Here is a 20585-nt window from a genome sequence, read left to right as displayed (position 1 = left end):
ATCTCAAGAGTCTCGAGTATTTGGCCATGGGAAACTGGACTGGAAAGAGAGACTCAGAAGGCACAAAGACAGCCTTATCCCACACGGACATACAAGGCCATAGTGATAGTTAGAACCCAAGGTAAAAGTCACCCATGGAATTAACCCCGAGAAAACCCAGGCCACCTTTGCTTGCTCCCTCTTTAGAGTCCAGTTTCAAAGCCCTGGCCACTCTCTTCCCTGCAAGCCACACCTCCAAGTCCTGATTCTCAGGCTGTGAGAAATGGAGAATTAAATGACTCTTTAATACAGATACTCTGCCCCAGGGGCAGCTTTCAATATCTCAGGGAGTGCTTCACACAGTAGAGGCAGCTACATGCCATCTAAAATACTTAGCAATTTTCCACTACTACTTAACATATGGAAAGCAGCAACTTTTTAACACCACAAGAACACCCATGGAAACAAGATGGGGTGTCAAGGCCAACTGCAGCCCCTTCCGCCATGTATTGTGTGAAGGGGTGGGTGGCAGTGCCCCCGTCTCATATTTCACCAGGCAGAAGTGGACACATGATGAATACCATGTACATACTTCTGCTGTGAAACGTGAAGAGGCCCAGACTGAGCCAATCCAACTCCACAGATTCCCCTGGAGAGTGAAAATTCATTTGAGTGGGATGAGAGATGGGGGCCTGCTCAGTGGCTGCACCCAGCTTATGGAATGCCTTGTCCTGTGAAGTGTGGTTGGCACTTAGAATCACAGATTTGTAGAGTTGAAATGGACCCGACCAACCCCCTACAATGCAGGAATATGCAGTTGCCCCATAAAAGTATCGAAACGGCAACCTTGGCATTATCAGCGCCATGCTCTAACCAGCTGAGATATCAGACTGCCGCTTCCCCGTTGTTGAAGACTGCTTGAATTCAGCAGACTTCTATTGCATGGCTTTTATATGTTTCGGTTTCAACTGCTGGCCCAGTCTCTTCGGTCGATTTGTTTTATATTGCTGTTTTCCTAGAACTGCAGATTTTAAGGTTTTGTGTGTTGCCCTGAGTGGCGCTCTTGTACCAGAAGGGTGAGATCTAAATGTTTTAACACACAATTTAAAAACTCATTTCCTCAGCTTCCAATAACTTCCCCCATAATGCATCTCTGCAATGATTTTTTTTAAAAACCCAAATCACAGGTGGGCAACTTGAACCAATTCCCTTCCTGCAGGGAAGAAGCTGAACTGGAATGTTGTCTGTCACCACTCTGCCCTCGCCACTCACCCGTCTGGCCTACATTCATCATGCTGTACATCGTGTACATGTTGCAGATCTGCCGGTACTGTTCGTCAGAGCCCTCCTCAGGAGCGTCCTCCTCCTCGTCTTCCTCATTGTGGTAGGAACTGGGGCTGTCGCTAGTGTAGGCACTGGAGGTACCAGGGCTTGTCTGGTCTGATGTGCTAGGGCCACTGACCACGCCTGCCCCTCCACTGCCTCCCGTTAGCGCCCCCTGCTGTTGAGACTGCTGTTGCTGTTGCTGCTGCTGCTGCTGCACCTGCCGGTTACCCCCGCTCAGCTCCTGCTGCGAGGAGATCTTGGCCATTTTGCGGCTGCCGTTACTGCCGCCTCCACCTCCGCCTCCGCCTCCCCCTTCCTTCTGGCTGCTTTCCCAGAGCCGCTTAACCACAAATGTGCACTGGACAGAGTCCGACTCCTGCTGCTCCGTCTTTACGCGAGAGACCAGGGGCAGGGGGGTATTGCCGGAGGGCCAGGTGGAGGTCTGGGCCACGGGGCTCTGTGGCTCAGAGGAAGGTGCCTCTTCAGTGTGCAAGCCTTGGGAATCGCAGCTGGGCGAGCTGACCTTCAAGAAGAACTCAGTCCCCTTCTCCATGATCTCCTGGATCTGCAGGAACCCAGCCGTGTACATTAGCAGGAACTGGTCGCCTACGTTCATGCTGAGGCGGCCGGTGTAGCAGAAGCTGAGGATCTGCTGGAAGGACTGGGGCTGCACAGCAGCAGGAAGCTCCACCACCGTGCTCTTGCTGTTGTTGAAAAGGTCCCGGAAGTAGCAGCTGCTGGCCGCCAGCACAGCCCGGTGTGCCTTGAAAGCATGCCCCTTCACCACCACCGAGACGTCACAGTACAGGCCCTGCAATCGCTGCTCGTTCAGGCACTCCAGGATGCTGTTACCAAAGTTGGGGATCTCCATCTGGAGAATCTGAGCCATCCTCTCCTTCTCTTCACTTGGGTAGGTGAGCTGCAAAGGGAAGAAGGAGCCAGAGAGGTTGTAGATGGGTCCAGCATGGAAAGGCACATATGAGAAAAGAGGGAACATCGGGGAAAGGGAAGAGAAGGTCATTCATTTCCTTTTACTCCCTGGTAGGCCCCCCTACCAGAACACGGGAGGCGCTGTGGGTTAAACCACAGAGCCTAGGACTTGCTGATCAGAAGGTCAGTGGTTCGAATCCCCGGGACAGGGTGAGCTCCCGTTGCTCGATCCCTGCTCCTGCCAACCTAGCAGTTCAAAAGCATGTCAAAGTGCAAGTAGATAAATAGGTACCGCTCCAGCGGGAAGGTAAACGGTGTTTCCGTGCACTGCTCTAGTTTGCCAGAAGCGACTTAGTCATGCTGGCCACATGACCCGGAAGCTGTAGGCTGGCTCCCTTGGCCAATAAAGCGAGATGAGCGTCGCAACCCCAGAGTTGGTCACGACTGGACCTAATGGTCAGGGGTCCCTTTACCTAGGTCCCCCCTCATACTGTCTGGTGAAGGAAGGGTTACTTTGAAAAGGTGGCAGAGAAGGGAAAAATACGCTGGCCACCCAATCAACTATTTTATGTGCCGTTTCTAGAAATGGCAACATCATTCCATTACAGATCTTTTCCAGCTTTCAGTAGTCAGAAGTATTGAGACACACCAAGCGCAAGACTGGCTTAGCAATTTTGACTAAACTAAGAATGCTATGAAGCCAGGCATAGAAAGGACACATTCCCCATCAGGAGGGAAGTTAAAACACAGCGAGGCATCAGTGGAACAAGAAGAGGGTTTGGAATTCTGCATAGTGGACGGGACAGGAACAGGAAATAAAATACAGTGGAACCTCGGTTTTCGAACGTAATCTGTTCTGGAAGACAGTTTGACTTCCAAAATGTTCGAAAACCAAGGATCAATGGGCAGTCGACAAAATCCATTGAAAAAATGGAAAAACCTGCAGCGGAAGCTGTTTGACCTCCGAGGCGTGTTCGAAAACGGAAGCAATTACTTCTGGGTTTTTGGTGTTCGGCTTCCGAATCGTTCGGCTTCCGAGACGCTTGAAAACCAAGGTTCCACTGTAGCTGCTTTGAAGTCTGTGTTTATGGAATAATTTCATTATGGTTGCATTGATTAAGCACTATTTGTACACACCACTGTGGGGGGGGAAGGTAAAATATCCACCTGAGTGGGGAGTGATTTAATGGAGAGTGGGCTGAAGTCTTGAAGACAGGGAAGCCTACTTTCAATAGGAAAAGAATCCCTCCTTGCAGAAAACGTCCCAAGCTTGTGACAGCCGCAAGCCAAAATGTGGATATAAACAGAGATATGGTATTGAATGTACAAGTTTCTTTCTTGGCCAGGTAATGTGAGCAGAAGAGGAAGTATGTCATTAAGGTCAGAGGTGCAAGCGCTCAGGACAGACGTCTCAGCCAACACTCTTCCCAACCCCATCCTTTTAAAACAAATGCTGCATTAAGTCCACTGAATGACTAGTCCATTAAAAGAAAATGTTATGTTTCCTTAAAGCATGCATCCACCCTATTGTTATAGCAGACATGTGATGCAACTTCCACAGGTATTGGCCCGTTAACATTTTGCCTTGGAAAAGGCAAAGGAATTCAGAAAACTTGAAAAACAGAATTGCACACTCTGCAACAAAGGAAGTCTTTCAGCAGAAGCTACTAGCTAGGCTATTTTGTAAGGCTAAGCTTCAAATAGTTGCTCTTCATATATTTTGAATCATGGATTAGTAGTGATAGAAGGGAAGTCAGAATGCCATTTAAGTCCAGCCTCTTGTGGTAGGAAACTCTCCACATCTAACATGCATCTCAGATTAGCCTTGAACAGTAGCTTGGGGAACCTGCAGCCCACAAGTCTAATTGAGTCTTGCCAGGGGTCCTAATTTGGCCTTCGGGACAGATTTCCCCAAACTAAACCCACCTGCCCTGCACCTAATGTTGTATATGATGTCAGATGTGCAGCCTGTAAAGATGCGACTGAAAAGGAACAACTGGGAGCCTTAAAATTGAGCACCTGATTGTTACTTGGCAAGCGGGGCTTATATTAAGCATCTTTAAAATTCTCTCTAATACAGTATATCATAGAGGACAGTAAACCAGGAATAGAGGGCAAAGATGTGACCAATGAACAGCTCACAAATGTGATTATGGGCTATAACCCTAGTAGCTCACAAACAAAAAACTTGAAATAATAATCCTGGGATTAGAGGCTCAATGAGGGCAAAGCATCGGCGCTTGAGGGCTGAAATGTCTCTGTCCTCCAAGAATTTTTGATGAGAGCACTGCTGGTTTTGAAAGAACCTAAAGGTCATTTCGTTCTGTTTCCAGAATCAAACCATCCTCTAAATCCAAACTAACCACAGAGACCAGACAGACTAAATTATACGCCAGTTGCAACTGATCTGAAATTGCATTATTGCTGGTTTTCATTGTTTGCTTTTTTTGCACAGTACTGCTTTTACTGTATTCTTTTATTTCTGTAAGTTGCTGTCAACTGTATGAGGAAAGGCGGTGCATATCCAATTAACAAAGTGGGGCTTACATTCCAATATTGGCAAATCAAGATGGCTCCAGCAACCGTCACAAATGGACACATCTTTTAGTGTGGTTCTGTAGAATATCTACTACTCCATTCTTGGCCGGCCAGTATTCTTTTCACAACTGTGTGTTTGACTTACACAGGACTTTCCCCCTTCCAAAGTACTGTGCCATAAATAAACAACTGGCAAACTCAAAACCATAAAGAAGCACAAAATTAGGGATGCAAGTGATTGGGCACCTCCTTGTGCAAGAGAGAAACATGAACAGATGGTATGTGAAGAATACCCAGTGACATATATACTGTATGTCATTGGGCATATATTGTATATTATTATAGCCACACATGGATGTTGAATGTGCTAGAAGGAGTGATCAACACTGCTTCTACTTGTAGCAGCAACCTACTACCACAAGGGATCATTTGCATATAATAAACCTTTTACAGTCCTGTGGTTACTGTATTAGCAATCAGGAAAGACATAATGTGCAGAACGCCCTTATTGAATGATCCACCCCTTTTACACTAGCCTGATGCTGATAACACTCAGCAGTTAGCTGTCACAGGTATTATAGCATAACCATGTGAAACTTCAGAACTCGTTTCTCTGATGTTTATTTTCATATTATCAAGCACTGTCCAGATTATGGAAAAGTGACAAGGTTAAAACATAGCTCTTCATTAGCCAGGAAAGGTTTGTGTTTGTTTGTCTAAGCTGGTGAAACATTGCTTGTGTTGGAAGAGACATGCAGACACAAACTATAATGGGAAGTGGCAGCTTTTGCTATTCCGCTCCCCCCCCCCCCAGCCACATGGGGTAAACAAGCTGCAACCCAGCACTGCTGATCCACAAGCCCAGCGAGGCTTCTCTATTGTCAGCTCTAAGAAGGGACAGAACCCTGAGAGCGAGCGTATGGATCCGTCCCTCCCAGGGCACAGGGAGCTTTGAATCATGGGTATTGTCTGTTTAAGACAAACAGCATGTGTGCTGCAGATAAGAAACACTATGAATTTAAATGAAAGCTTTTGCTAAAAACAGACAAAACAGTCATGTGCTTTTTATTCCTTCACACTTGCCAACTGTGGGGGCAAGTTAATGCTGGGTGGAATGTTAAATACTAAAAATGAATGTACATTTTTACTGAGGAGAGAGGTGCCCTAGTTAGTTTTAAAATGTGTCTGTCACAATGCGCACTGAGGGAACATATTACTTTGTGAGGTTGCAGAGAGCGAGAGAGGGGGGGGAAATGCAAGATGAGCTCTGGAGATACTGCACTGTGACTGCTGCTTTTTCAAATCCCCTTGCATGCTAAAGGCTGGGTGCAAAACAGTGCCTGAAATGGCACTTGGAGATGGGATGAGCAGCTCAGGAATCACATTTTACCTCCCATGCAGAGTCACACTGAGTGTCCCACATTACTAGCAGTTTGAAGAACTGCCTATTTTCGAAAAACTGAAAATTTTGCAGATCTGCGTGGCATGCAAATGAAAAATCCCTAGTATGAATTTTTTCAAGCTAATCTCCTCAAACACCTACAATTCCCACAGTAGTTTAATAATCAACCCCTCTTTCCCAGGGACCTCTGGAAATTGTAGCTCTTGAGGGGAATGGGGGTTTGCTAACAACTCTAAGCATCCTTAACAAACTGCACTTCCCTGGATTTTTGGGGTGGGAGCCATAACTGTTTAAAGTGTTAAGACACTGCTTTAAATATATAGTGCAGACGGGGCTGAAAACTGGTTATGTCTAGCTTACATAGGGTTGCCATATTTCATAAAGTAAAAATCAGACCACCACGAAAATGCAAACCCCCCACAATTTTCTAATTGACTTGCCTAAGATCCAGGTCAAAGTGCCGCCTTTTGGAAATCCACCCCCCACCCCCACCTGACGGCAATTCCACCTTTCAAATTCCAGTGATGTCCGGGAAAATCCGGTGGCTTTCAATGGGACTTGAAAGTCCTTATATTTGCTTTACTTATTTGTTGGTATTCTCTATAGCCTTTTTAATTGCATGCCATATAAAATAATAAAAAAGACACTACGCCATTATTGTGTATGTGAACAGCTTATTTTAGCAGTATGTTTTAAAAGTGGTGGGCGACATCTAACTGCAATGCCCCCACCTGCTCACAGACTTCTGTTTGCACAAATGGGACTTACTCTTTCTTCCCTCTGCAGCCCCCCACCCCGCCCCCATTTGGGGGACCCTCGAAAAGATGGGGGGTGCAGGGTGACTGCAGGAGGCAGAGCAGAAGGGGGAATCCTATCACACCTGCTGGTCCAATGTATCTTTAAGAGGTTTATTCTGTTTCAGATAGGATATATTGGTTTACATAATAAGACATATTCTGCAATAATTTGAACAATACAGTGGTACCTCAGGTTACATACGCTTCAGGTTACACACTCCGCTAACCCAGAAATAGTGCTTCAGGTTAAGATCTTTGCTTCTGGATAAGAACAGAAATCGGGCGCGGCGGCAGCAGGAGGCCCCATTAGCTAAAGTGGTGCTTCAGGTTAGGAACAGTTTCAGGTTAAGAACAGACCTCCGGAACGAATTAAGTACTTAACCTGAGTGTAAGGCTAGTGGAACCCCCAATGAGGTGCTCACAGACACTATGGCAACCTCAGATTGTTTGTACTCACCAAGGCTTTCTTGCCCCTGTCATTTTTTAAAATGGCGTTAACCCCCCCCCCAAAAAAACCCCATGGGTGTCCTTGGACTGGCTGGAAAAATATAGGCATTATCAAGGCATTCTACCCTCCTTTTCCTCATAATGCCTCTTGTCTGCCCATTGAAATGCTTTGTCTACCTTTTCATTTAACTATTTGTCTGAATGTGCATTTTGCCTAACTTTTTGGACTTTTGTTTGTTTGGAGGGGTTGTCTGCTTTTGTTGCCTGGGTTTTATTTGCCTTTGAGGGGGCATATTGATGGTTTGCCTATTTTATTTCGAAGGGGACTGTATTTTTAAGCACCTTAAAAGAGGTAGGGAATATAATTTGGATCCTCGATTTCCAAAATGGTGTGCAGAAACAAAACACAGGCTTCTCATCACAAGAGCTGAAATTGTAGCAGCTTTTGCTGTCTCTAGCAGAGATCCATCAGAAACTAGAGCCCCCCCCCCCCGCTCCTTGGGGAACTGCCCCAGATCATGGAGTTCCTTACTGAAAGCATGCTCAAGCTTTCCTTCCTTCATTTATTTTAGAAAAACTGGAGGTAGAGATTACTTTAGAAGAGTGGAAAGGTATTTCAGAGACATCATCACTCACTGCTGACATTCTGTGCTTTAATTCTGAAATGGAACTACTTACTTCTGAGTAGTTAAATCTACAGTGTATTAATAGTTTAAAATTTAAGCTTGCTGCTATGGAGCTAAACCTTGCCCTAACCTTTATTCTTCAAATTGACAACGAAACTTCCTTATTAGGAGGCAGGAAAAGCGGAGTGAATTGTTAGGACGTATTTGGCTTTGAAGAGATAGTTTCTACTTTAGAAAATTTCACACCACAAAATATGTGTATCAGGCACTCAAACTCGACAGTGTAGTAGTTCTGATATTTTATAGCTTCTGTGTTAACTCTGTGCGACTGAGTCATTGATTCAGCAAGGCTGTATTACTTAGCTGGAAAAACATACTCAGTCAACTTCTGTTTTAAACCTATCATTATGCTTTTTTCAAGACAGATGAATTACCTTAAGTTTGCATCTTTTAGCAAACAGAATTGAACCATACTGTATTCTCTTCAGTGCTGGTGTATATTTAAGTATTACTTTATGGGTTTAAAAAAATCAAAATAATCTATAAGTTCTTGTACATTATTAGTTCTAGTACAATCTGAACTCTTGTGCCCCAAATAAGAACTCCGTAGTTGCTTGCCTTTAAGCATGGAACACATTTGTTTTGGGGTTTTGTATTGCCTGTATGGAGATATGAATTTACTAAATGAAATACATATTTTATTTTTAAAATAGCAGCTCCACCCCCCCCAAAAAAAACCTGGAACCAGGGTTAACCATTCCTTAAATGTGCTATTTTCCTCATCAAACTCTCCCTCTTCCAAAGCTATCTGACCAGATTAGGAAAAAATAAAACCTTTAAGGCTCTAAATTATCCACTTACTGAACTCCCATGTCATGACTCTTGCTTTTTAACTGGTATCCCAAAACAGAGGCCTACAGACAGTTTCTTACCACATCTTTTCCATACAGGAGGTCCCAGTGAACTCCTATTCTGGAATTTAAAAGGTTAGCCACAATAGAGGTAGACTCCACAGCGGGAAGTAGTGGAGGACAGAGGTGCCTGGCGTGCTCTGGTCCATGGGGTCACGAAGAGTCGGACACGACTAAACGACTAAACAACAACAACAACAACCACAGCTTCAATTTGGAGGGCTTATCTCCAGTCTCAACACTGTGGTGCTTAGCTCTAAAATAGGAGATAAAAGATCCCGCTGACTGATTTTCAGATGTCTTTTCTAAAGGGCAGGCAGAGGGATTTTTAAAATCTCTCAATCAGGAGAAAAATGCTGTATCAGCTCTTTAGAGATTCCTCTCTACAGAACAAAGATCTCCTGATCTGATTGGGAGATAAAAGTTTCCAGGGCTAGAGGGACCATTTCTTGTGAGTTGCTGGACCAGATTCGGGCCATGGGTTAGCCATCCTTCTTGCAGAGCTTCAGGTGCTCACTGATCATTAACTACTAGGCCCACTCTCTGACAAATGGTTGCCATCTATAGTACTGGAGAATTGTGTATGTGTGTGTTTCTTCAACTGAGGGGTCAAAGTTAATCAGCTTATCATTTGCTAGGGCTCAACTAGCAGCTGTTAAGCAGGACTAACTCACAACTCATCCTAGAATAGACTCATTCAGTATAAGAAATCTCTCTCTCTCTCTCTCTCTCTCTCTCTCTCTCTCTCTCTCTCTCTCTCATTATTCTAATGTCACTCAGGAAGCCTCTGCTCTTTTGTACCTTCGTGCTAGCCACCTGGTTTAGACATCTGATACCTCCCCATTCTTCAGAAGGGAAGGTGCAACAGAGCCAGTGGACCAGAGAGGATTTATATACTAAAGCAAGAGTGAACTATGGAATAAAAGACCCAGGGGCTGCCAGGGGAAAACCCCTATGATTCTTCTTCCAGTGTGACCAAGGATCCCTCATGCCTAGCACTGCTCAGATATCAAGACAGTCTGCAGGAATGTAGGATTAAAATCTATGTGTGGTTAGGCAAAAGTCTATTCCATTGAAGTAATTTCATTGGAAATATGTGGGAGAAGGTAATGTTACAGTTAAAACAGCTTAGAGTTCAAGAATGGGGAACTCTGGCTTTCCATGTCCTTTCCAATAAATTCCCCATGGGAGTGGGGTTTTTAAAGGGTTTTAAAAGGTGAGACATTAAAAGGGTTTTAAAAGGTGAGGCATTTATCTTTCTGAATTTGCACAGAGCAGCTGCCTCCTTCCTTCCCCTCTCCCTTCCTCCAAGGAGCTTGGGTTGGCATACATGGTCACCCCCACCCCTACTTTTATTCTCACAAGTTCAGTATTAGAAACTGTGATAGAAAATCTAGGAGCCAAATGGCTTTATGGGACCTGGGTTGTGGGCGCCAAAACAGAATGCCTAGTCGCCATGGGTGGGTGGTGGGTCAGCAACACTTTTTATTTTATTATTTTGAGTCATAAACTAATGCGCAATTCACATAAGTGACACATTGTTAATATCACATTCTTAGCAGAAATTGTTAATACATGTTTAATTTGTTGTTTACAATAAAAATATTGGTACCATGGTTCAGTTTTCAAAATGCTCTACTCTTTATTGTTAAACACCTTAACATATTGACTATCCTTAACATACAGTTCGAGGCTTCAAAGCATATACATTTCAGTAATCCCTGAGTGTCAGCCAGGTGCAAAAACTGACACCCAGGCTTTTTGAGGTGCTCGCAAATGGAGAATCTTTAAGCGCAAAATGCACCTGATGCCCTGCTAATTTCGAACCCTTGTCCTGCAAAATAGATTAGGCTGAGAAATAGTGATTGGCCCAAAGTCACCCAGTGACTTTTGTGGCAAAGCAGGGATTTGAATCCATGTCTGCCCAGTCTAATCCCAACGCACTAGCCACTGCACTGGTTCTCACCTTGCTTAGTAACTGCCCTGTGACTCCCGTGTTGAGAGTCCCACATTGTTAACCTTCAGCCAGTCACTGAAATAGAGAAATGAAGGCTAAATCTCAGTGATATTTCCTATCTAGAAAGCAAATAGTTTGGGGCAAAAATCAGTGGCATATCAGCCTGAAATGATTGAAGAGAAGGCTGAGTGTGTCTTGTATCACAGCTTCTCCAGTATGTTATTCTGCTCTGTGCTATGGCAGCAAAGCACTTATCCACCAAGGAAGTCCCTATGGGAACATGACTCTGCTCTCAGAGTAATCCAGTGTTAGCAAGCACATTAATGAGGCTTCAGTTACTCAGCCGTGGTTTGTGGAACTATTCACATTCACCTAGTATTTTTATGAGCTAACACATTTCACTTCTCTCATTTCTATGGATACACTTATCAGAAAAAATATGATTTCCCCCATCAGTTTCACCGCCTGGTTCTCACAAAAGCAAGTTCACTTTTGCCCACAAGAGATCTCAAAGTTGCCTTGCAAGCAGAGATCATCTCTCTCTCTCTCTCTCTCTCTCTCTCTCTCTCTCTTTCTTTCTTTTTGGAGTAATTTAGTGAGCAAAAGGCCAATTAAAGTATAGCTCAACTGACAGCCTTAACTTCAAGTCCTGGGCCTGGATGCTAGCAAACCAAAGTAAAAGTAAGTCTGAGAGCAGTTTCACATAGACTTATCACACATGTTAACAACTCAAGGGCAGGAAACCCATTAACATGCTTCTCTTGGGATTGGGAATGGGAGGCAAGGTGTGGGAGTACCGTGTGACTCATAACACAGCAGCTTCCCACAATTCCTCATTAACCCCCAACAATATCATGGAATCAAATGACCAAAGCTTCCATCAATTACCGTATTTTTCGCACTATAACACGCATCTGACCATAACACGCACGTAGTTTTTAGAGGAGGAAAACAAGAAAAAAATATTCTAAACGAAACAGAGATGCTGTAAGTTATTTAAGAGGATAAGGCAAGTAGATGTTACATTTTGTAATATGCGAGCACCAGACTTCACCCCCTGCCCCCAAATGATGCTGACTCCAGCCATGGTTGGCAAAAGATAATTCAACAGCCCTTCATATTTCCTAGCTTCTTCCTGTCCCAAGTTTCTTTCTGTGTATATAAAACCCAAGTCTGTCACAGCAACAACATAAGATCTCCCTTGACTACACAACCTTTGTGAGTATAAAACAAATGCCTCACTGTTTCAGCAACACAACAACCTTCTACCTATCTTCCTGGCAAAGCCAACAGGAACCAAATTAATGCGTAGGACTTTGTGGCTTCCTTTTACACTTGAATCAATACAGGAACAAAAGTAGTAGAAGCACAGAACCTGGAAAAATAACCAACCAGCAGCAGACCTGGTGACTGGACTGCCTCTTGCCTTATTTGTTTATATGTAGACAACCTGACCTGTGCCCATGAGCTCATACTGAGACATTATAGGGCCACTCAGAGGCTTCACTCTATTAATGTTCTTTATCCAAGACTCCAAACACACCTGCATCCTCATTGTATTCTTAAGATCATCCTTCTTCCGGACAGACTCATCCACTGAGGACACACTATGGTGGCTGGGTATTGCCAGGTTTAAATGCTTGGAGGATGGAGGATGGCAGGATATACAAGAGGAGCCTTGTAAGTAAGTTTACAAAAGTTACTATTGTGCAATTATTATTATTTATTATCCTACATATCCATGCTAGCCATGACGGAAAAGAGTCCGCCTCTACAACCAACATCAAAACTCAGGCTTCTAACCTCTTAGCAGTCCAGGTTTATTTTTTTATTTAAAAAAAAAAGTCGACAAGATCTTTCTCTCATTCATCACCCAGTGAGTTTCCTTGTTGGCCACACAGGAAGGGAAAACTCTGCCAGCCTGTTTGAAATTCCTTCTTGCCTAAGAAGTCTGTAGGAGATGTGTATATTCCATCACAGGGAAGTCACAAACATCTCCTAAAGTAAATAATCTAGTTTTTCTTCCCTGTCAAATTCCAATATTCCTCCTCTCTCTCTTTTTGTTTGTTCATCAGGGAACAAAGCCAACTTCCATGCTCCATGTTTTACCTCAAACTATTTTCTTACATTAAAAAAACTCTACTACTCTTGCATAACCATATTATTCATATGTTACAGCAGAATTCTTCTAAGTGTCTAGGCTAGGGCAAATGTACACATGACCATCTTGGGTGTGCCCAAAATCTGCTACAGGGAACATTAACTGCTCAGCTTATTAAAAAGGAACCTGCTCTTGTATTCTTTTCAACCTTCAGCAATTTCAGGACTACGGACTCTTTCAGCAAAGTGACACACTACCCCGATCATCTTAGACGGCTTCTGCCTACCGGTATATTTCTATCACTCATAAATTGCTCTTGTCCTCTTTTGAACTTACTTATATGTTGGCTCTTTGTCCTGTTTCTGTAGCAAAGCAGTATCACAGGGCAACTGTACCGTGGGGGTAGGGCAGTTGTGTTAAATCCATCAGCTGTAATAAGTGAAAGAACAAAACCGATTTTCCAATCTAGCTGTGATTTGCAGAAATGACTCATATTCTCACCTAGGTGTTGGTTATCTGTTCCAATGGCTCTCAGTAGGTTTACTTTCTTCTCCTGTGAAAGGCCTTCTACACTCTGCCCACCCCTGCATCTTTTCCAGTTCTACAATTTTAAGATGAAACGGCCAAAACTGAAAATCATATTCAACGTACAAATGCACCTGCAATTTATTTTGGTAACATGCATCATTATATAACCATATTAACACATTAAGCTCTCTCTGCCAGCACTTGGCCCTACAGCCACTGAACAGGACAATACCCCAGGCTCAGATAGGGTTGCCATCAGATATGCCTCCTTACAATGGAACGTCACATCCCCAAAGATCACAACGGATGCCGGAGCCCGCTAATTTGGAGCACTGCAATTTCATAGAACTAGGGATTTAAATTCAACACCAAACCAACTATTTATTGCTTTGACTATCAGAAAATTTTCAATGAACGTGAACAGAACACACAAGCACCTCGAGACTCATTACAGTTCAGGTAATAAGGTTCTAACTAAAAACTACAACACCAACACCAACAACACTGCAATGATACATGCAGTTGCCACAACCAGAATTTACCATGTATATATGAAACCAATAACTGGGAGAGTTTTTATACATTTTGGATTTGTCCTCCATACTCTGCCCTCTGTCTGGAAAGCAGGAGGCAGGACAGAGACTGAAGCTTTACAGGTCAGTGGAGGAAATAGGCAGGGAGAGGAAGAAATGTATGTGCACTGCAAAATGCTTCCCCCATGGTTCAGCACTGCAGCAGTCTGTGTCCCTATTAAAGTGGTCAAAACCCGATCTTTCTAACCTTTGACCTATGGGTCAGGATGCAAATAGTTGTTGATTAAACTGTAAGATCCCTGACAAACAGGCTACTTCTGTGATAATTAGGCTTACAGGGACCCAGACAGCAAGTACATAGTCCAGCAGCCTCCCAGTGTCCTTATTCTCCATGAGACAATAAAGAGGGAATCCAGAAACATGGGGCTGAATGGGTGGAAACCACCAAGAGAACCTAATTCTTAAAAGGAATCAATTCACTCCTGTTACATCTCTTAGGATAAATAATCCAGATCACCAAGTGTTTTGCCTGTGTATCCGCCCCACTAGGTTCCAACATCCTGCACAGTTTTTCTATCCAGTATGTGTAACCATACAGAGTTAAGAACAGGATCCAATACTGCACTGCTGAATATCTCCACGTATGTAAATGACAAGTAAGTTTTCATACATGAACTGGAACTGAACCAGTTGGTTCAGGTCTGCTGAACCAGTTACTCAATCTTCACCTGCTTGAACCAGAAGACTTTCTGTCACAGATGAACAAGAGTTAAAGCCAAAGCATGCAGGGAGGTGAGGCCGGGGAGAGCAAGGCAACAGTTTGACTCCCTGCAGCCCCATGCAGAACAGATAAACGGCCAATCTCCTGGACACAAGAACCACCAACTCAAAGTGCCTCTGTCTTCTAGAATTCCAGCTTGTCTTTTTGGCCCTCATCCACTCCACCACTGTACCCACAGAGGGCTCCAGATGATGATGATGATGATTCTATATTACCCTTCATCTGAGGATCACAGGGAGGTTTACAGTATAAAAACACAAAAATACATGATAACAAACAAAAAAATAACCCCTCCCCAGAGTTTAAAGGGCATAATTAACCAAAGAACTGAGAGGAGTTTTTTTGCCTGGCCCCTAAAGATATGTAATGAAGGCGCCAAGTGAGCCTCCCTGGGGAGAGCATTCCACAAGCAGGAGGTCATCTCACAAAAGGGCTCTTCTCGGTTGCCACCCTCTGGACTTGCAGAGGATGCATATGAAGAAGAGCCTCAGGTGATGATTGCAGGGTCTGGGTCGATTCATATGGGGCGAGTCAGTTCTTGAGGTGCTGGGGTCCTGAGCCGTTTAAGGGTACATAGATCAAAACCAGCACTTTTGAATTAGGCCCAGAAACTAATTGGCAGCAAGTGCTCAAGTCATTTTGCCCATGTGAGCAACCTAGCTGCTGAATTCTGCTCCAGCTGAAGTTTCTGAACCATCTTCAGAGGCATCCCCACATATAACATGCTGCAGTAATCTAACCTAGAGGTCACCAGAGAATAGACAACACAAGTTAGGCTATTCTTGTCCTGAGAGGGGTGCAGCTGGGCCACCAGCCAAAGCTGTTGGAAGGCATTCTGTGCCACAGAAGCTACCTGGCCTCAAGCAACAGCAACGGATCCAGAAGTACCTCTAAGCTGCATACACACTTCAAAGGGAGCGTAACTCCATCCAGATCAGGCAACCTCCCATCCATCTGGCCTAGGGAACCACCCACTAACAGTTCCTCTGTCTTATCTGGATTGAACTTCAGTTATTGGCTCTCATCCAGTCCATTAGCAAGGCAAGACAACGGTCCAACACCTCCACTGCCACACCTGCAGATGTGTCATCAGCATATTGCTCACAATGTACTCCAAAACTTTGGATGACCCCACTCAGTGGTTTCATGTAGATGTTGAACAGCATGGGGGATAAAATCAAACTCTGAGGAACCCCACATTGAAGGCTCCACTGGGCCAAAAAGCACTCCCCAAGTATCACCCTCTGGAAATTACTATCCAAGTATATTGGAACCACTACAAAGCTGTGCTTACCTCCCCTAACTTGGACAGCTGCTCCAGAACGATACCATGCACAGCTTCTACTGACATAGATGTTATGGCGAAGTAGAGCTACAAGTCATTAGTATAGTGATGGCATGACTTCACAGGGTTTCTGCCAAGCTGAGGGAAGATAAGCTCAAATCTGCAAGTAGAACTATACTGCTGTCAGCCCTCACTGAGTTAACAGTGCCATCTCTCCTCAGTGTCACCTTTCCTCATTGCTGAAGAGGGTGCAAGAAGGATGGTTCCTTAATTCATCTATGACTGTCATGCCCCAGGGAGTAAATCTTTTGACAATAATATATTTAGAATAATAGCTGATATTTTGTGCCATCTGATCATCCCAGACTCAGCATTAGCCCTCCTGTCCAACACCTTAGAACAGAAGAGCTCAGTGCTACACATGGATCTTAAAATCTTTCTGCTGATAGCGGCATAAATGGAAGTTGCACAGCACTTGGCCTCTTAAATCAGATTTACAATTAGGGGGTATATATCAAAGGCACAGCAGACAGTTTTCTCTGAGAAATTGACCCAACACTGCAACTCGGCAGGGGTCAGACTCACCAAGACCATCTCACTGACACCTGTCTGCCATACATAATGTGAATGGGTTTTTTGAAAAATATGATCTCCCTACTGATTCATCAGGAGGGCTAGTGAGTCTCCTGGAGCTCAACCAACACCTGTTTAAATGATTGTGTAAGTCATAATAATATTGTAAAATGACCACTTCTGTACTCTGATTGTTTGCTTATTGTTTGTGGTGCTCATCTTTATTTTAATTTATGTATACAGGAAAAAATAAAATAGATCCAAAGCAGCAATCCTGTGAACATTTACTTTGAAGCCCCATGTAACTTGGCAAGATTTACTTCTGAATAGACAGGCAGGCAGCTGTTCTACAAGAGTCTGTTATCTGTTTGTGCAGAACTTATTAGAAGCAGAACTTGGTTTGGACTGTGGCTGCACAATATAGCCTTGCTCTAAACAACACTGCTAACTATAATACAAAGCTTCATGTACCAGTAAGGTAATCTTTGGAGAGTTCCATTGTCTGTGCACCATCTCCCTCCCATTAGTCAGACCTCAGTTGTTACAGAATATTCTTATTAAAGCCTTAATCTATATAAGATGTTATTGCAATTTACAGCAGGACCTAACTTTTAGAGGCCCTTCTGAGGAGCTCAGTTAACAATGTATACAATGCCATATACCTGTGGTCTTCCTCTTTTCAGAGCCAATTTTGCTGCAAAGTCGTCGTGCACTATTTTTGAATAGCTCACCTGCTTATGAAAAATAACACTACAACTCTTTTCTGTTATGAAGTCACAAGTTGACAAGACAACAATTGTATCCTCTGGTAGAATAAACTTGGCACTTAGAAAGGCCAAATTGGAATCCAGCGAGAGAGAGAGAGAGAAAAGCAAAGACTTGAGAAAACAAATAACATATGGTGAGCTATTCAGTGGCAACTTGTTTACAATGTTCATTTATCAGGAACATACTGCACCACCTCCACAAGTATCTTTAAGAGAACAAAAACTATCCTCAAGTCAGAGCCACATTGTGACCTTCTCCTTCCCCTACCACGTGCATAAGGAGTTAACCTAAGTAAAATACTCATAATCCCACCCCTTCCAAAACAACCATTGAAAACTTTAATTCCCCACCCGCCACCCCAGGAAGTTGTAAACCAAGTCTATGTTTGGGAGTAAACTTCCATTAATCTCAGGGAGAGAGTAATACTGCAATTTCCGAGTGAACGTGCACGCCAAAACAGTTAATAATCCCCCCATTCCCAGCCTGGTCTCTTCGAACCAGTATCGATCTTAACTTTTGCTGCCCCACAAGTGAAAGTTTCTGAAGTTTCGTTTCTCGAACTTTTTTTCTGAAACCCCCCTCCCATTTTTAAACTCTGAAAGGTCCCATTGCAGGAAAAGTAACATTTTGCCCCCTCCCCACCTCCTCCCCCCCCCCCCCGCTGGAAGAGGAGGAGGAGGAGGAAGGGAAGCGCCCCTCCTCCTCTCCTCTCCCCTGCCGCTTTCTTTCCGCGCCCCTTCCCCCACCGTGGCCCAAAAGCATCCTCCGAGAGCCACCGAATTCCGGGTTTCCAAGCCAACCGCCCGGCCAGGCCTTCTTCGCCTGGCAACGCCAAGGGGCTCCCACTCGAAACTTCTCCCTCGAGGGTGGCCCCGCCGCTGCGCCCTTCCTCTAGGCGGCCAGGCCCGGGGGGAGCGAGGCGAGGAGGAGCAGGACAAAGCCCCCGCAGGGAACGTCGGGGGATTTCGGACAGGCCTGCGGAGAGGGGAAGCCCGCGCCCTCCCGGCCAGCCAGCCTGTGCGGAGGAGAAGGCGCAGGCCGGGGAGAGGCAGCGAGCGCCACCACGTTGCTTGTGAGGTCCGGGGAGGAGGAGGAGGAAGAAGGCGGGTGGGGGTTAAGGGGGACACCCCCAAAAAAACACACACACACTTTGCTAAGGGGTCGCCGACTGCAAGGAGGCCTAACAGGGGAGCCGAGGGGCGCAGCTCCTCTCTCCCTCCACACCCCGAAGGCAGGCGCAAAGGTCCTCCCTTGGGGTCCGGTTTGGGGTGCAACGGAGGGAGGGGGACGGAGGGAGGGTGGGGGGAAGAGAGGGACGGGGAGGGCTGCTAAAGGGGGCCTCTCCTACCCGGGGGGGGGGAATCGGCGCAGGCAACAGCTGCTATTTTAAGGATCCCCTTTCCCCCACCCCGCCGCCCCCCTTGGGCGAACCTGGCAGGTTAGAGGGCTGCTTGGCGAGGGCGAGGAAAGTTTAAACACCCGGGATAATGGGGGGAGGGGTGCATGCATTGGAAGGAGGGTGGCGGGTGGGTGCCCCGACTTAAAAGTGTGGGGCGGGGGGCGACCCTGGAGTGGTGAGGTCTCCTGGAAGGGAGGGGGGCGACGTGGCTCTCACCTGCGCAAAGAGAAGGGGGGGGAGAGGAGATGTCGCTCAATGGAGGGGCTCTGCTCCCCTAGCCCTCCAAGCAGCACTAGCAGCAGCCATTCATTGTCAGCCTAGGCAGGCTCAGCAGAGAGCCGAGCTGGTGGATGGAGCAGCCTGCGAGCCGCTGTAGTGCTCTGCCCAGCCAAGCCAGGCCTCCGTCTCTGCGCTCCCACAGGCCTTGCTAGCGGAGCTCCGAGCCAGCTCCTGCTCCCTCCCTCCCTCGCCCCTCCTCTCCCCTTTGCCTTGGAACTGGGAAATATTTGCTTCTGAACTTGCCAGCCAGCCTGACTTTGTTCTCCGAGAGTTGGAAGCGAGTGATCTCCCAGGAGCTGGCGGGAGAAGCTCTGTATTTAACCCAGGGAAGTAAATGTTCCAATCTGAGGATCCGCAATTAAAATAAATAAAATTTAAGGAAAGGGTTTCAGGATGACGGGCAGAATCCTCCCCGATTTGTGCCTAGAGGCGCATAAATTTCATCAAGTTTGATTCCTGTCTCCAAACTCCGCCGACGAATGAAAACAAAAGGGAGCTAGCTTTTCTCTTCCCGCACCGTTTGCCCGGAATTAATTCTCAAGTCGACTACAAACAGCGTGAGTCACATAGAAGTTTCCCAAAAACCTGAGTCAAGTCATTCACTTTATCCTGACTGAAACAAAATCAAGCTTTCAGAAATCCTCAAATCCAAAAGACTTGTCATTAAACGGAGTTGAATAACGATAAAAGTTCAGGCTTTAGTCTTGGAAGAGGGAACAAAATGTTCAAGGCACCTAGCAACTCCCCAAAGTCAACACTGGGATGAACTCTAGACAAGTGACAGGGGGGAAAAGGAGTTGAAAATAATGTTATATTCCGTATGAACATCTTTCAATACAAAAGAGAAAAATAAACTTAAGCACTTTTTCATGTTTTGAAGACATTCTCATAATTTTCTGATACAGAACTGAGCATTTAAGATTGCCTATTCTTACTTTTCCTCCACCCTGAATTCCCAGGTGCACAAACACAGTTGATCAAACCAGTCCTCTGTTCTCATGCTCAGCTGAAAAAAAAAGTATAAATATGTAACTTCTCTTGCTCACACACATCATTACGCTTTCATCTCCCTTTTGTCCCTTGTCTAAAAGTAGAATGCAAGGCTTGGGCAAGGACCCGTTTGCTAATGTTAAAGTGCTGTAAACACTGTCATATAGTTTCAAAAGGAAGCTAGTTTTCAGTGGATTAGGGCAGTCGCAAGGTGCACAGCTTGGGGGTACTTCTGCATCTATTGCTGTCACAAGGCTCAGACAGCATCTGTGGTGTGGAGCACATTCCATCAGCTTTGGCTGGTGGCCCAGCTGCACCGCTATCTGGAAAGAGATAAGCTAACTTCTGTTGTCTATGCTCTGGTAACCTCTAAATTAGATTATTGCAACATGCCATACGTGGGAATACCTCTGAAGACGGTTTGGAAACTTCAGC

General features: G+C 45.2%; 1 protein-coding gene across 4 annotated transcripts in view; it reads right to left on the bottom strand.

Moving 5' to 3' along the window:
- NACC1 (nucleus accumbens associated 1) overlaps positions 1 to 19290 on the bottom strand; it is a 30273-nt gene extending 10983 nt beyond the window's left edge. Inside the window, exons 1-2 of one of the 4 annotated variants that reach the window (XM_053376404.1) lie at positions 19098 to 19290; positions 1252 to 2224 (exon numbers count right to left, since the gene is read on the bottom strand). In XM_053376404.1, the coding sequence (XP_053232379.1) occupies positions 1252 to 2194 (943 nt within the window). In that variant the 5' untranslated portion in view covers positions 2195 to 2224; positions 19098 to 19290. Of the gene's footprint in view, positions 1 to 1251; positions 2225 to 18228; positions 18495 to 19097 lie in introns of those variants that run through there. The other 3 variants (XM_053376407.1, XM_053376408.1, XM_053376405.1) reach the window with 3 other exon arrangements.
- Between the last annotated feature and the right edge of the window lie 1295 nt (positions 19291 to 20585).

This window comes from Podarcis raffonei, chromosome 2 (assembly GCF_027172205.1).
Source record: "Podarcis raffonei isolate rPodRaf1 chromosome 2, rPodRaf1.pri, whole genome shotgun sequence".
NCBI classification, from domain to species: domain Eukaryota; kingdom Metazoa; phylum Chordata; class Lepidosauria; order Squamata; family Lacertidae; genus Podarcis; species Podarcis raffonei.
The sequence above is the reverse complement of the archived record's forward strand: the minus strand, read 5'-3'. Positions and strand labels throughout refer to the sequence as shown.